Genomic DNA, 12,388 nt, shown 5'->3' on the forward strand with positions numbered 1-12,388 from the left:
GCACAAGAAAGGAAAGCCTCATCATTGCGAGTGCACTGGATATTTGGAGCTCTATAATAAAATAGCTTAGAATTCTGTGCATTGTCAGTCAGCAGGTGGCAAAAAGGAAACTCGTGTGTCCTCCCAAGCCAAACAAACTGGCTTGAAACTCACCATCAACAATAACTTTTTTTTCACCTCTCCTGTGCATGGTGAGGTGCAGAAATTCAAAATTTTGAGCTTGAATGCTAATGGCTATAATGAACAAGATACTCTAAGTGCTGACAGCTGGTGTTAAAAATAATACTGTGTTTGATTTACCCTCGAAACTCTTGAAGGACTCAAAGAGTTCAATCAGAGCAGAAGTACTGAGTTGTTCATGGTACTTGGTGGCGACCTGGACACAGATCTGTAGGTTTTGGCGAATGTTGTGGGTGAGCATGGCACGAAGGCATTCTAAGGAATCCTCCACAGACAGAGAGCCAAAGTAGTTTACAAGCCACTAAAGGAAAAACATAAACATGTCTTAAAATAATACATTTACAAACAAGAAAACGGTTGTGAACTGCAATATTTGTAGGACAGAAAGCTTTACCTCAGGGTTGAGGAGGTGAGTATGGACAATGGCTCTTTTGATGTCAAAGATGTCTGTGTAGTGCTCGAGGGCCTGCAAAAGAAATCACTTATTTTAAAGGAACATTGATTAAGGATCCTTCCTTTGTTTACTGTTGCACTGCATTTTCAGCAGTTTCACGGTAGCCCTGTTTTCAAATCAAGGCCATGCTTTGTAAATAGCCAACTGGTTTGCCTCCACACACCAGTTGGGATTTTTAACATATGTTAGGTTCAGTTTGTACATTTCTTTCACCTTTCACTGATTTATAGTGTCCCAAATTAGCACAATAGTGCTAAATACTTTGACACTTAAATAAAGTTATTATTTATTTATTTATTTATTTATTTATTTATTTATTTATTTATTTATAAAAAAGTAATTTTTCTTCATTTCAAAACGGGATCTTCCATTTACTGGAAAAAAAAAAGGAAAAAAAAAAAAGCCAGTTGAAAATTGATTGCCATGGTAACATCAAAGGCAATAAACACAAACCAACCACATCAATTTTCTTCCCAGATAAAGTTCTGAAACGTCTTGAAGTTTCAAGGTGTTGCTCAAATTTTAAAAAAGTTTATTCAGGTTAAATGTCATGACAGGTAGAATCCCTCTACCACCTGTGTAGATAGGATTAAGAGATCTTACAAGAGATGGCATTGTCCAAGAACACTCACCCTCTGCAACAGTCCTGCATTCTCACACAGCTGGGCAATGTGGGCACGGTCATAATGAGTAAACATCTGATTTCCAAGAATGGCATCAGCAACCTGAAAATTTCAAGTGATATTGACCTTTCAAAGTCTCTGTAAATGTTTATTTTTAATCAAATCCCAGATTTTAGTGAGATGCCCCTTAAAATAATCATTGTTACTCAGTATCATACTAAGCCTAGTTCAGCTTGTTCTTATCTTTCTTCTCAAATAAGATAAAGTTATTTGAAGCAACCACATGGAATCATGACGTGGTTAAATAAGTTTCCGTTGTCTCATTACTTCACTATGGAAGAAAATCCAGACCACAAATCCTCACTTGCTTGTTCGCAATTTTGGTCTGGTTTACTACTGTTTTTACTGGCTAACAGCCTAGAAATGAAATGTTATAAATTTGAATTACACAACACAAGAGTTTACCTGAGGTGCAGTGAGTAGGTTCATTTCTAACAGTCTGGTCTGCAAATGGCCTTCAGTGGGTCTGTTGTTTTTGAGAGCATCCAGTAGAAATGATGTGCAAGCCTGAACTTGATTAGTTTCCATAAACACATCTACAATCTGAAAATTTTACACAGACATACCAAGTTAGCTTATTATAGGTCTTCTTCCTCCCTTTGTTGGTAAAATACTCACATTGGATTCCCTCTGCTGGGTCATTTTTCCAATACACAACCAAAAATTCAACTGGCATCACAAAAAGTGATAACTTATATCAGGATACACAGGCTCTTTGCTCGGTTCCCAAGTGGCTCTGAAGCCTAGTAAATAGTTTTTGTGGATGAAAATCAATTCATCTTTTCTGGTTTGAAGCCAGCTTAAATGTGTAACAAAGCGAGCCTTCAAGCTAGTACATACATCACATCAAACCAAAGCTTGGTTACAAGATAAGTTGCCCAATCGTTGTACAACATTTTCAGCTAAAAAGTACTGTTGGCAAGCGGAAACTGTCCAAATGAATTTTGGGACACAAAATGGTACCAAATTTTATGAAGGATCACTTTTCAAAGTGATTGGAGTTTGTTTTAGTTTTTTTCGAGAATTTCTTTGCTGCACATATGGATTATCATGCGCCATTTTTAAACATCATCTCTTCCTGCGTTCCACTAGATTTTGTGGGCCTTGAAAATGCATTCCTCTCAAAATGCAAAGCTTTCTAGCATTCCCTTAGCATTCCTGAACATTCCTTTTGTGTTCCTATTTGTGTATTTGTGTTCCCTCACATTCCAATAACGCGTTCCCTGTAAGGTTACTTCAGTCCGGTACTGTATTTGCGGGTAACATAAACAATCAATGTAAAATTAGGACAAATCAAGTTGTTGTTGTTCCTTCCCATGTTCTTCATACTTTGTTCCTGTTTGTGTTTAATTTGTCTGCATTTGGTTTTTTTTGTCATCCTTCTCTCTGTGAACCTTATGAGCTCAAGCCCCTCCATAACAAACACACATAATTTAGAAAACAAACGAAAACTTGAGCAAACAGATCCTGTTCCACTAACCTGGCTGAGGTCAGCAAGTGGTTCCCCTTCATCTTGTACCAGCATGGAAGCAAACTGACTACCTGTCTCAGGGTTGACTCTCATTACATTACGCAAAAGGAAGATGTAGTCAGGTGTGTAGCCAACCTTCTTTGCATACAAAACAATCTTCTGGAACTGACCAGTCTCAGCAAAACACTGGATCACCTGAAACAACAACAACAAAACAAAAAAACCCAGACTTTTTAAACAAATACCAGAAATAAGAACACCCTCAATATCCTGGCATAGTAAATCGAACTAAATTTCAATCGAACTCAATCGAACTCAATCTGTGGATTGAGTTCAATTGAGTTCAATTGAGTTCGGCAATCGAACGAAATAGAACTTACCGAAAAGAAAAAAAATCAATCAAACCCAATCGAACGTTACATTTTCCAACTCATGATTTGCATAAAACAGGCTTTGAAAATCCCTAACCAGATCTTGGAAGCTCGAGTTATTTCAGTCCGGAGTGTAGCGCACGCGTTTTTCGTAAATGAAGAAATTACGCAGAATGGCTTCAGATGCGCTGTGGATTGTAAGCTTCAAATGTGTAGTAAAAAGGCTACCAGGCCCCAGTTGTTCAAAGAGCGGATAACTTTATCCACTAGATAAGTCACTATCCAGCGGTGCAGATGTACTCCAACTAATGCTTTTGGCAAGTTTTCCACACAATCCCATACTTAAATTTGACATATGCTTCTACTCTATTCACAAATTATGGGGCTATTGGGAAAGTCTTGCAAACATTTCATCGGGCAGATAGCGACCTATCCAGTGGATAAAGTTACCCGCTCTTTGAACAACTGGGAGCAGGAATGCCGATTTGACGTCAAGGATGGCGAAGTTTTCAAGGTTTTAAAGAAAATAGGCGAGAAAGGCCACGCATTCCAAATTGCAAACGAGCGCGGACAATTGTAACAAAGTACAAGAAAAACCTGCTTTGATGGGCTTGCTTTGTATAGGTTTTCCAGAGCCAATTGAACTCAATCAATTAAATTGTGTTCGATTGAGTTCGGTTTCCGAACTCAATCAGATGAATTGAGTTCGATTTGTTCGGAAATCGAACTCACTAAAAGTCTGGTGTTCGATTTCATTTGATTGCCGAACTCAATCGAACTTAATCCACAGATTGAGTTCGATTGAGTTCGATTTTTGAACGTTCAATTTACTATGCCGGGTCAATATGTATGTCACCATCATGTTCTACATGCGGTGCTGAGGATAACAGCCAACATAGTGGACGGTGTATTGCAGCAAATGTGTTTTCATGTCAGATTGTACAAAAAATAAACAAATAAATAAATAAGCAAGCTAAAAGGTAAACCCTTCACCACTACCAACTTAAAACTTACTTTGTTTGGGACATTTGCTCTGAGATACACTGAAAGGGCAAGAGTTGGATCAACTTGCTTTACCAAATCACCAAGTTCTTCACTGCATTCCAACTGTCAAAAAAAATAATAAACCAAATGTACTAAAATCTGATTAAAAAATAACAATATTAATCCTGACTAGGAAAGCATGTGCCTCTCAGGTGAAATATTGTTTCACAGACTTAAAGAAAGCCATCAATCGAAAGATGGTGATTAAAATATTCATCACAGAGGCCCACATACTGTATCAACGTGCCGGACATGCAGACAGATGTTGAACGTAATTTTGTAATATATATCAATCAGGTAATAACTTTTCTATTGTTCAGGAACTTTCCCACAGATTGTGGAATTAAAAATGTGTGAAAGTAATTCGCTATACTGGGCGACTGAAAAGGTAACATCTAAAAGCTGTATGTAAGATAAAAAAAACTTGGAATTTGGGGCGGGATATCTTATGGAACTATGCATTTCCATAGAATTCTGTTCGTATCTTTTTTGCTACAAGTTGTCTAAAATAAAAGAAACAAAAAGTTATAAGATGCATGGAACCATACACTATAATCCTGAAATGGTGCTTTTGAATGAATGAAAAAACCTCTGAGATAATAATTATGTGGAAAATGAAGAACTCGTGTGTAAGCCCTCTATAATCTTTATAATTACCTTTTCTTCCTTGAGCCATTTCTCAAGAAGCTGTTTCCTTCCTTGTTGTAAGACAGGTTTACAGAGCTCCAGGGACTCAAACTTGTTGAGTTTACCTTGGTCTAACAAAATGCCAAAATACTGCAGCAAGGGAGATGTTTGACCTTGTTGAGATGGCACTTGCTGAAATCTCTGGATGGTCTGCGGTGTTCGCAGGACACCCTGAATAAGAGGAAAATCAAATAGTAGCACATGAGAAGAACTTGATCTGTGTAGAAACCAAGGAAGATTGGGCTCTGCAAGTTCTTAGTAAGTCTGCCTTAACATCGATAATTGAGACTAAATGTATTGAGGTGAAAACAATTAGCAAGATGGACTTATCAGTGACAGATAAATACACCCTTGAATCACTGCTAAATAAAATAAAAAAGGGTTAGGTAACACTGACTATAAATGACATAAAAGAAAATATAATTAATTATGTTCCATGTTAGAAGGTGGATCAAGTAAGTAAGTGCTAGTGATTAGATTCATCTACATGTGCAATGACAGCAATGTTCACACACCATTGTAGGGCTCTACTGTCACATGCCACAATCGTTTACCTGCCATCAGTTGCTTTTCCTTCCTTGACACAAAGGTATACAGGGATAGTAACTTGCACGCAAAAATTTATATAAATTAATTCATCTTACATTATTATTATTATTATTATTATTATTATTATTATTATTATTATTATTATTATTATTATTTTATAACTTAATTATTTGTCTTTTATAACTTAATTATTTGTCTAGTTTTTTTCTTTATGTTTCAATGTTTTGTCTTGTACTGTGTCAGGGCTCCATTTAAACTAGCTCTGCTAAATTGGATGCCCCTGGATAAATATTGAATTAAATAAATAAATAAATAAATAAAATAAAATTTAACATATAAGTCATTATAAAAATTAGTTTTAGTTTTTTTTTTTGTTTTTTTTTTTACAGATTTTGCCGCCTTAGCGATGTAAATGGAAAAAAAAAATACGTACCTTTGGTGCATTAGCAGCAACTTTTGCTGCTTCTGAGTACTGCATGTTGTTAAACAGTGTGTTGAACTTTCTCACAAATAGCTCCTCAGCTCCTGCCAAATTGTTTCTCACAGCCAAGCGAAGGGCCAAATCAGGATTCTGGAGCACATTGGTGATGTATGGAATTATGTTGTCTTCTTCAATGCTCACTGACAACACCTACCAAATATTTTTCAATCATTATTTTGGAAATTAGAAAAATCACCCCACCTTCAATTCAAATAAAGATCAACAAATATGTCCACAAAAGTTTTGATTCCAGTCACTTTGATTGCGTTGCAGAAAAAAAGATATATAGTCAAAGCCCCTAATAAGCAGCCACGCCGGGAGGGATAACAACTGCCTGCTTAATAGGCTGTGATTGGCCTCTTAACAGGGTTTTCCCAGAAATAAGCAAATGGCATGGTAGAAACAGCAATTTATTTAATTGCCAACACATTTGGAGGTATGGTACAAATGTTGCACATACAGTACCGTGCAAACGTAAGTTGACAGTCTCGACTCGAAACTCAATCCTCGAAGCTATCGAGAATCAAGTTTCGAGGTTGGAGGCTCGAGTATCGAGTATCGAGGCGGTCAAAGAATTTTACGAGGATCTCGATGGCAGCTTTCGAGGAAACGATTAATTTCTCGAACCTCAAGCAATAAGACAGAACAAAAGCGATTTTCCCATGGCTCTTGCATGTGGTCTTTTTTTTTAGTTTGGTCGAAAGTTGAAGTAATTCAAATCAGCGGCAGTGAGTGTTCGATAAATCTGTTTCGGCGCGTTTCTTCCTTCCGCGTATTATTTAACACACATCCGTTCGTCGTCGTTGTGAAATTAAAACATGCTTAAATTTTCTCATATGCTACACCAATTCTTTTTAATCAAACCTCAAACTCAACGAAGCGAGCTTAAAACTAAAGATTGCGGCTTTTTCGCGGAATGTAACACGATCGCTTCTGAAATATCTTCGCTGCATAAGATTATACTTGCTTGTATTTGAATCCTTCGAATGAAAACTTCGAAAAAAGCATTTCCTTATGTAAAAACGCACAACATTTACGGTAGATTCGGTAAGGAACCAGGGAAACTTCAACGTGGCTGTTCACTTGCCTTTGAGCAGACTTTGAAAGCCGCCGCGAATGTTTACATTTGCGGCGTAGTGTTACAAATTTGCATAAACATTATCGAGATCATCTCAAAAGGCAATGTCACGTTTTCTTCATTTCCTATCAACTGTTGATTGTAACCGTGTCCTCCTCTGACAGATGACTGGATTACTTGTTTACTAAACCCAGTTTTAGCAGTGAAGGAAGTGAAACTAAAAGATTGCGACTTTTTCGGCCGCTGTTTCACATGCAAGCTGAAAATGTAAACACGCGCGATCGCTTTTAGCCTTGCTAACTAGTACGCTGCGCATAATTATGCTTGATTGTCCTTTAATCTTTCGAATAAAACTTCAAAACAGCATTTCCTTGATTAAAAACGCACAATACTTTCGGTTGTAATCGGTAAGGAACCGAGAAAACGCTTGTAGAGCTAACTCTTTCCAGCTCGAGTGTACACGTGCGCACACAAACACAGTTGGCCGTCTCGCTGAGTTGGTTCCTGTAAAAAGGAACTGAACTGTGGCCTCGGATAAGACGTGTGAAAAACTAATCACGCGAGAAGTTCTTTGTTTCCCTGCCTCGAAACTCAATGCACTCGACTCGAGCCTCGATACTCAAAGCTTTCGAGTTTCGAGGATTGAGGATCGAGTCGCGAAGTTCGAGTTTCGAGGGACTGTCAACTTACATTTGCACGGTACTGTAATACAGCCTCTTATTCACAAAATCAAAGTTTCACTCACAATTTGTGCAAAAATTGAATATCCTTAAAAAATCACACAATTACTCTAAATACAATCCTGGAATAAAGTCTCAACTACAACAAGAACCATTGCATTGGCAAATGGCTTAAAAAGGAAAATGACCTAAAGAGAGTGTTACTTAATAAGTCCTACAAACACATCTGTTGTGCACAGTGGAACAGAGCTTTAACGAGTGAATTACATCAGTTCATCATTTGTGTTGATTGTGGTTTACAGGGTTTATTGTCACAAAATCAAATGATTATAACTTAGCATAGTGACAACTGAATTCAAGACAATAATAAACGTGTTTGAATGTTTTTATCAGCTGTCAACTTGGACTATTATCTACTATCAGCTTTTTGAGTACAAGGCCAAACTACCTGTGTTAAGGACGGTGCCTACTAATACCGAAGTATTTTTGTGCGGTTTATTACTATGCGGGAAAAGCAGATCTTAGGAAGGCCTATTGGAATCCAAAAAGAAAATTGGGGGTAACCACGCATTTTTCAGAGATAATTAAACATTAGTATCTCTTAAAACCGCCAAAATATAAAGCAATGTGTGGGATTTTTTTTCCTAAATTGAAGCCTAATTATCTCTGAAAAATGCATGGTTACCCCCAAATTTCTTTTGAGATACCAAAAGCATTTGGTAAGTTCTGCTTTCTCCGTATAGTTTTAAACCGCGCAAAAATATTCCTGTATTAGTAGGCACCACCTATAGGAAACCTGAGTATCTCGCGATGCGCAGAACGTATGCGCAGTAACAATAGTAGGCACCGTCCTTAAATTCTTCATCACTAGTCCATTCTGCCACAACTGAGACAGAATTCACAACACCGCACCTGAAATCTTTATTGCTCATTTGATTCGGATTTTTAATTTTTGGTGGTCGCTTAATAGAGGCAAAAACAATAGAACCCACATTGGAACAGCAAAAAGGTGGCCACAGCCACCAAATAAGTGTGGCCATTCAGCGTTGGGTTTTATTTACAGTATTATACTTACATTAGTTCCAGGACTTTGATAACTGGCCGCTTAACAGGGGGTGGTCGCTAAATAGGTTGCCGCTTAATAGGGTATCGATGAATGAATTTACCTGTCCCTTCCTGTTCACTCCAATAATGCCATCAGTTGGTTCATGAGGTGCTGTGACAAATATTGTATCTCCACTGATGCGGTTCATGTAAATGCATGATCCACTTTCCACATCGTACAAATGAATATATCCATACTTGGTGATGAGGAACACTATTCCATGTTTTTGGCTCACCTAAAATTCATCAAAAATTCTATGATAAACCATAGACATATGGAATATGGAACACCCTATCCCAGCTCCTTCATTTGTGTAAGATATAGCTTACTAGTGCAATTCAAAAATTTGAGCACTGCCATTGCTTCTGGAAAGAAACAGAACTTACCAGATTATCTATTTCTCTTGAATGTGGCGCTTCTTTTTCGAGAAAAAACGTATTTAAAAAAAAAAAAAAAGAAAACAAGTTTTCCCGGCAGCATATTTTTGTGATCTCTTGTTTTGCGGCTAGTTGTTTGCTCCAATACATTATATTATTAACCCTCAGTGTCACTGTTTCTTCAGTGGCTTACGTGATTAAAGCATTGAGCAAGCCAAGTAATCATGCTTTGGTTTTGTTGTGAGACACTTCGACTTGCGTGGATCGCCTTCTGTCAATATTTTTTTCACCATTTCTCCTTTTCTTTTAAAGTTAACCGTTAAAGGTTTTGATCCTAATTCTCTTTTCTCTTTTCTTTCTTTATCTGTCCTTTGCTTCCATTTTGGAAAGACTTTTGGTGTTACAAAACATTTGCGCTGTTATGTTATTCTCACATTATGACATGTATTTCACTTTCCTATCTCTCCACTTCATTTCTTGACCTTGTTAAACAGAGAAAATTCAAAAAGCTTAGTCAGAAATGGCCTTCTCACTTGTGTGTTCAGAGAAAAAGTTGTTGTTTTTTTTCCATCCAGACTTGTGCCCAGGGGCACACATTTTTGTGATTGTCCACTGAAACTCTGAACTCGTTTATTATTGAAAAATAGTAAGCTGACCTGTTACTTCAAGAAAAACATTACAGCACTTTCCTGTTGTCTGTGCAAATAAGGTCAAAAAAGAAACAGCAAGCTAGAGCAACATTTGCAAATCCTACCTGCATGGCCACAGGAAAGTCATTCTGAGCTTCAGGAGGGAAAAGCACTTCTACTGCCTTTTTGGTGAATGGTTGATTCCCTGCAGCAGGTGTACCAACTTCAATTACATGCAACTGTAAACAAGATAAATGCACCCAGAGTGAAGAAAATACCTACTACATGTAGCACTCACCAACTGTCTAGTCCTTGGCAATTAAATATACATGTATATTAATTCACATTAAACACACAGTAAATGCAAAAAAAAAAATATCCAGAAAATATCCATACCCCTCCCATGGAGGGAATTTCACATAGGACCCCCCACCCCTCACCCCTCTGGAATTTTGCAATTCCCTTGGTAGTCGGGCTATGAGTATTTTCTGGAACCACACAATACAAGTTAAAGAAAACTACAGGGAATGATGGCTACATTGAAATTACAAGTTTTATTTTGTTCATCCAAATGTAATTTCTAAACCAATGGTTTTCAACAACATTAGGTGGCTTCTCTGGTATGACAACCATTAACATAAGGAGCTGAGGGCTCCTTCCCACTAGAAAATGAACAAAACAAGACCAAGGATGGCTATCAATGTTTTAAAACCAAGTTTTGGTTATTATAATATTTCAGCTCTATTACAGAGTCATAGTATGTAACTAAATTGAACAAATAAGTAGTTTACATATCAAGGCTAATTAGGCATATTAACAAGAGTGAGAATTTTTGAAAATTGCAAAGTTTAGTACTATTGTTTTGAGCCAAAATCATGCACAAGACCCAATAATAATTCTTCATATCTATATCAATGTAATAGTTGGATTTGATCCAACACAATGCTAATCAGGCTGAATGCAGGAATTACATGTTTCACAACAGAATATCTGCCCAGGTGCCACGTCTTATTGAAAGTTCTATAAATATGATCCCCAATAAAAAAAAAAGGAAAAGATGGTATGAAAATGATCACAATATTTTAGGACACTAAACAAAAAATTCCTTTAACATGCTTGTACTGTGCCACAATACACGCCTAATTGAAATCTTAATCTTGTTGCTAATTACAAGGTAAAGTTCAGTCTAACGTAGAGTTATGTACAACTGTACAACTGCCATCTAAAAGCCATGCGCTTTCTAATACTGCATAACTAACATTAATGCAAAACTTGTCATCAGTCGAAAGATGGCAATGGTTTTTCCTCATAAGGGCTTTTAATGCTTCACACTGGGTCAAACTGTAACAAGAAGTATGATCCATCTTACCTTGCCACCTTGAGCTCCCCTGACAGCAAAGCTGAATAGAGTGGACTCTTGCGCATTACCTTCTATCTTGAACTGCATAAACGCTGCAGCATGTCCTTCGATTGGCTGACTGACTTTACGCTCTGTTGAGTACAGCTGCATTGCACCTACAACTCGGTTTTGCTAGAGTGACAAAAAAGGGTCACAATGTAACACATATAAATTGCTGTACTAACAAAGGATGTCATCTTCCTAACAGGGACCTGAGAATAACTGGGCATGCACACAGCTTACACTCCAAATTTTGTAACTTTGAGCTATTTAGTCCTATCTTGCTCTCCAAAGTTTTGTCTTGGTTCTAAAATGACAACAAATCTTCTTACATATTAAACTTTCCCCTTTTGGGAATAATTGAAGGGGTGAGGAGCATAACTGATGTAAATCACTTTTCAGATTGTTTTGTTGTTGTTGTTGTTTTAGCTCAGATTCAAGGAGACTTTGCATGTGGCCTTGAATTCGTTCAGGAAACTTTGCTCTGATGAATGTTTTATCCGCTGTGTTGCGCTTTGTTTGCAATGAAAACCTATGATTGTGGCCAAGATTTCTATTCTTATCACAAAACAAAGTGCAAAGCAGTGGACAAACCATCTACAGATAAAAATTTGGAGTAGCGTTTTCCAAAGGATTTCAAGGCCACATGCAAAAACTCTGGTGAATCTGAGCTAAAATAACAAAAAGTGATCTGAATTGTCATTTGCATCAGGTTATGCCCTCAGCCCTTCAACCGAGTGAGACATTTGCCATGAGCAAGTAATCATATAATCTCCACTACAACAGCATGCATCAACCGAGACATAACTTATCAATGATCAATAACATCAATAATTATAGTGACCCTCGAAGGGAAAACAGGAATTTGAAGTTTGATAAAAAGATTTGGTGTACATATGGTAAATTTAAGCATGTTTCACAACAATGAACAGATGTATTAAATAATATGCAGAGGAAAGAAACGTATCGAAACAGATTAATCATACACTCACCGCCGCTGATTTGGTTTTAGTTCAACTTTCGACCAAACTAAGAAGAGAGTACATACAAAAGCCATGCAGCAATTGCTTCTGCTCTCTCTTATTGTTTGAGATTTGATCACATTCTGACTGGTTTGGAAAGTGCAAGCCAGTTCTGAAACCTGCAAAGTGCCTACAGTTGAATAGTAGCTTCAACAAGTGCTTCTATTTCAAAGCATCT

The 12,388-nt window shown here is 37.3% G+C and overlaps 1 protein-coding gene across 1 annotated transcript in view; it reads right to left on the reverse strand.

Annotated features, from left to right (window-relative positions):
• Positions 1 to 12,388, reverse strand: part of LOC146464459 (clathrin heavy chain 1-like) — a 31,111-nt gene that overhangs the window by 14,192 nt on the left and 4,531 nt on the right. The window contains exons 5-15 of the mRNA XM_085129757.1: positions 11,159 to 11,320; positions 9,915 to 10,028; positions 8,845 to 9,018; positions 5,873 to 6,070; positions 4,861 to 5,061; positions 4,174 to 4,266; positions 2,798 to 2,983; positions 1,723 to 1,860; positions 1,267 to 1,359; positions 575 to 646; positions 301 to 481 (exon numbers count right to left, since the gene is read on the reverse strand). Of these exons, the coding sequence (XP_084985883.1) occupies positions 301 to 481; positions 575 to 646; positions 1,267 to 1,359; positions 1,723 to 1,860; positions 2,798 to 2,983; positions 4,174 to 4,266; positions 4,861 to 5,061; positions 5,873 to 6,070; positions 8,845 to 9,018; positions 9,915 to 10,028; positions 11,159 to 11,320 (1,612 nt within the window). The remainder of the gene's footprint in view (positions 1 to 300; positions 482 to 574; positions 647 to 1,266; positions 1,360 to 1,722; positions 1,861 to 2,797; positions 2,984 to 4,173; positions 4,267 to 4,860; positions 5,062 to 5,872; positions 6,071 to 8,844; positions 9,019 to 9,914; positions 10,029 to 11,158; positions 11,321 to 12,388) is intronic.

Source organism: Pavona decussata, unplaced genomic scaffold, assembly GCF_977016875.1.
Source record: "Pavona decussata unplaced genomic scaffold, jaPavDecu1.1 SCAFFOLD_163, whole genome shotgun sequence".
Lineage (NCBI taxonomy): Eukaryota > Metazoa > Cnidaria > Anthozoa > Scleractinia > Agariciidae > Pavona > Pavona decussata.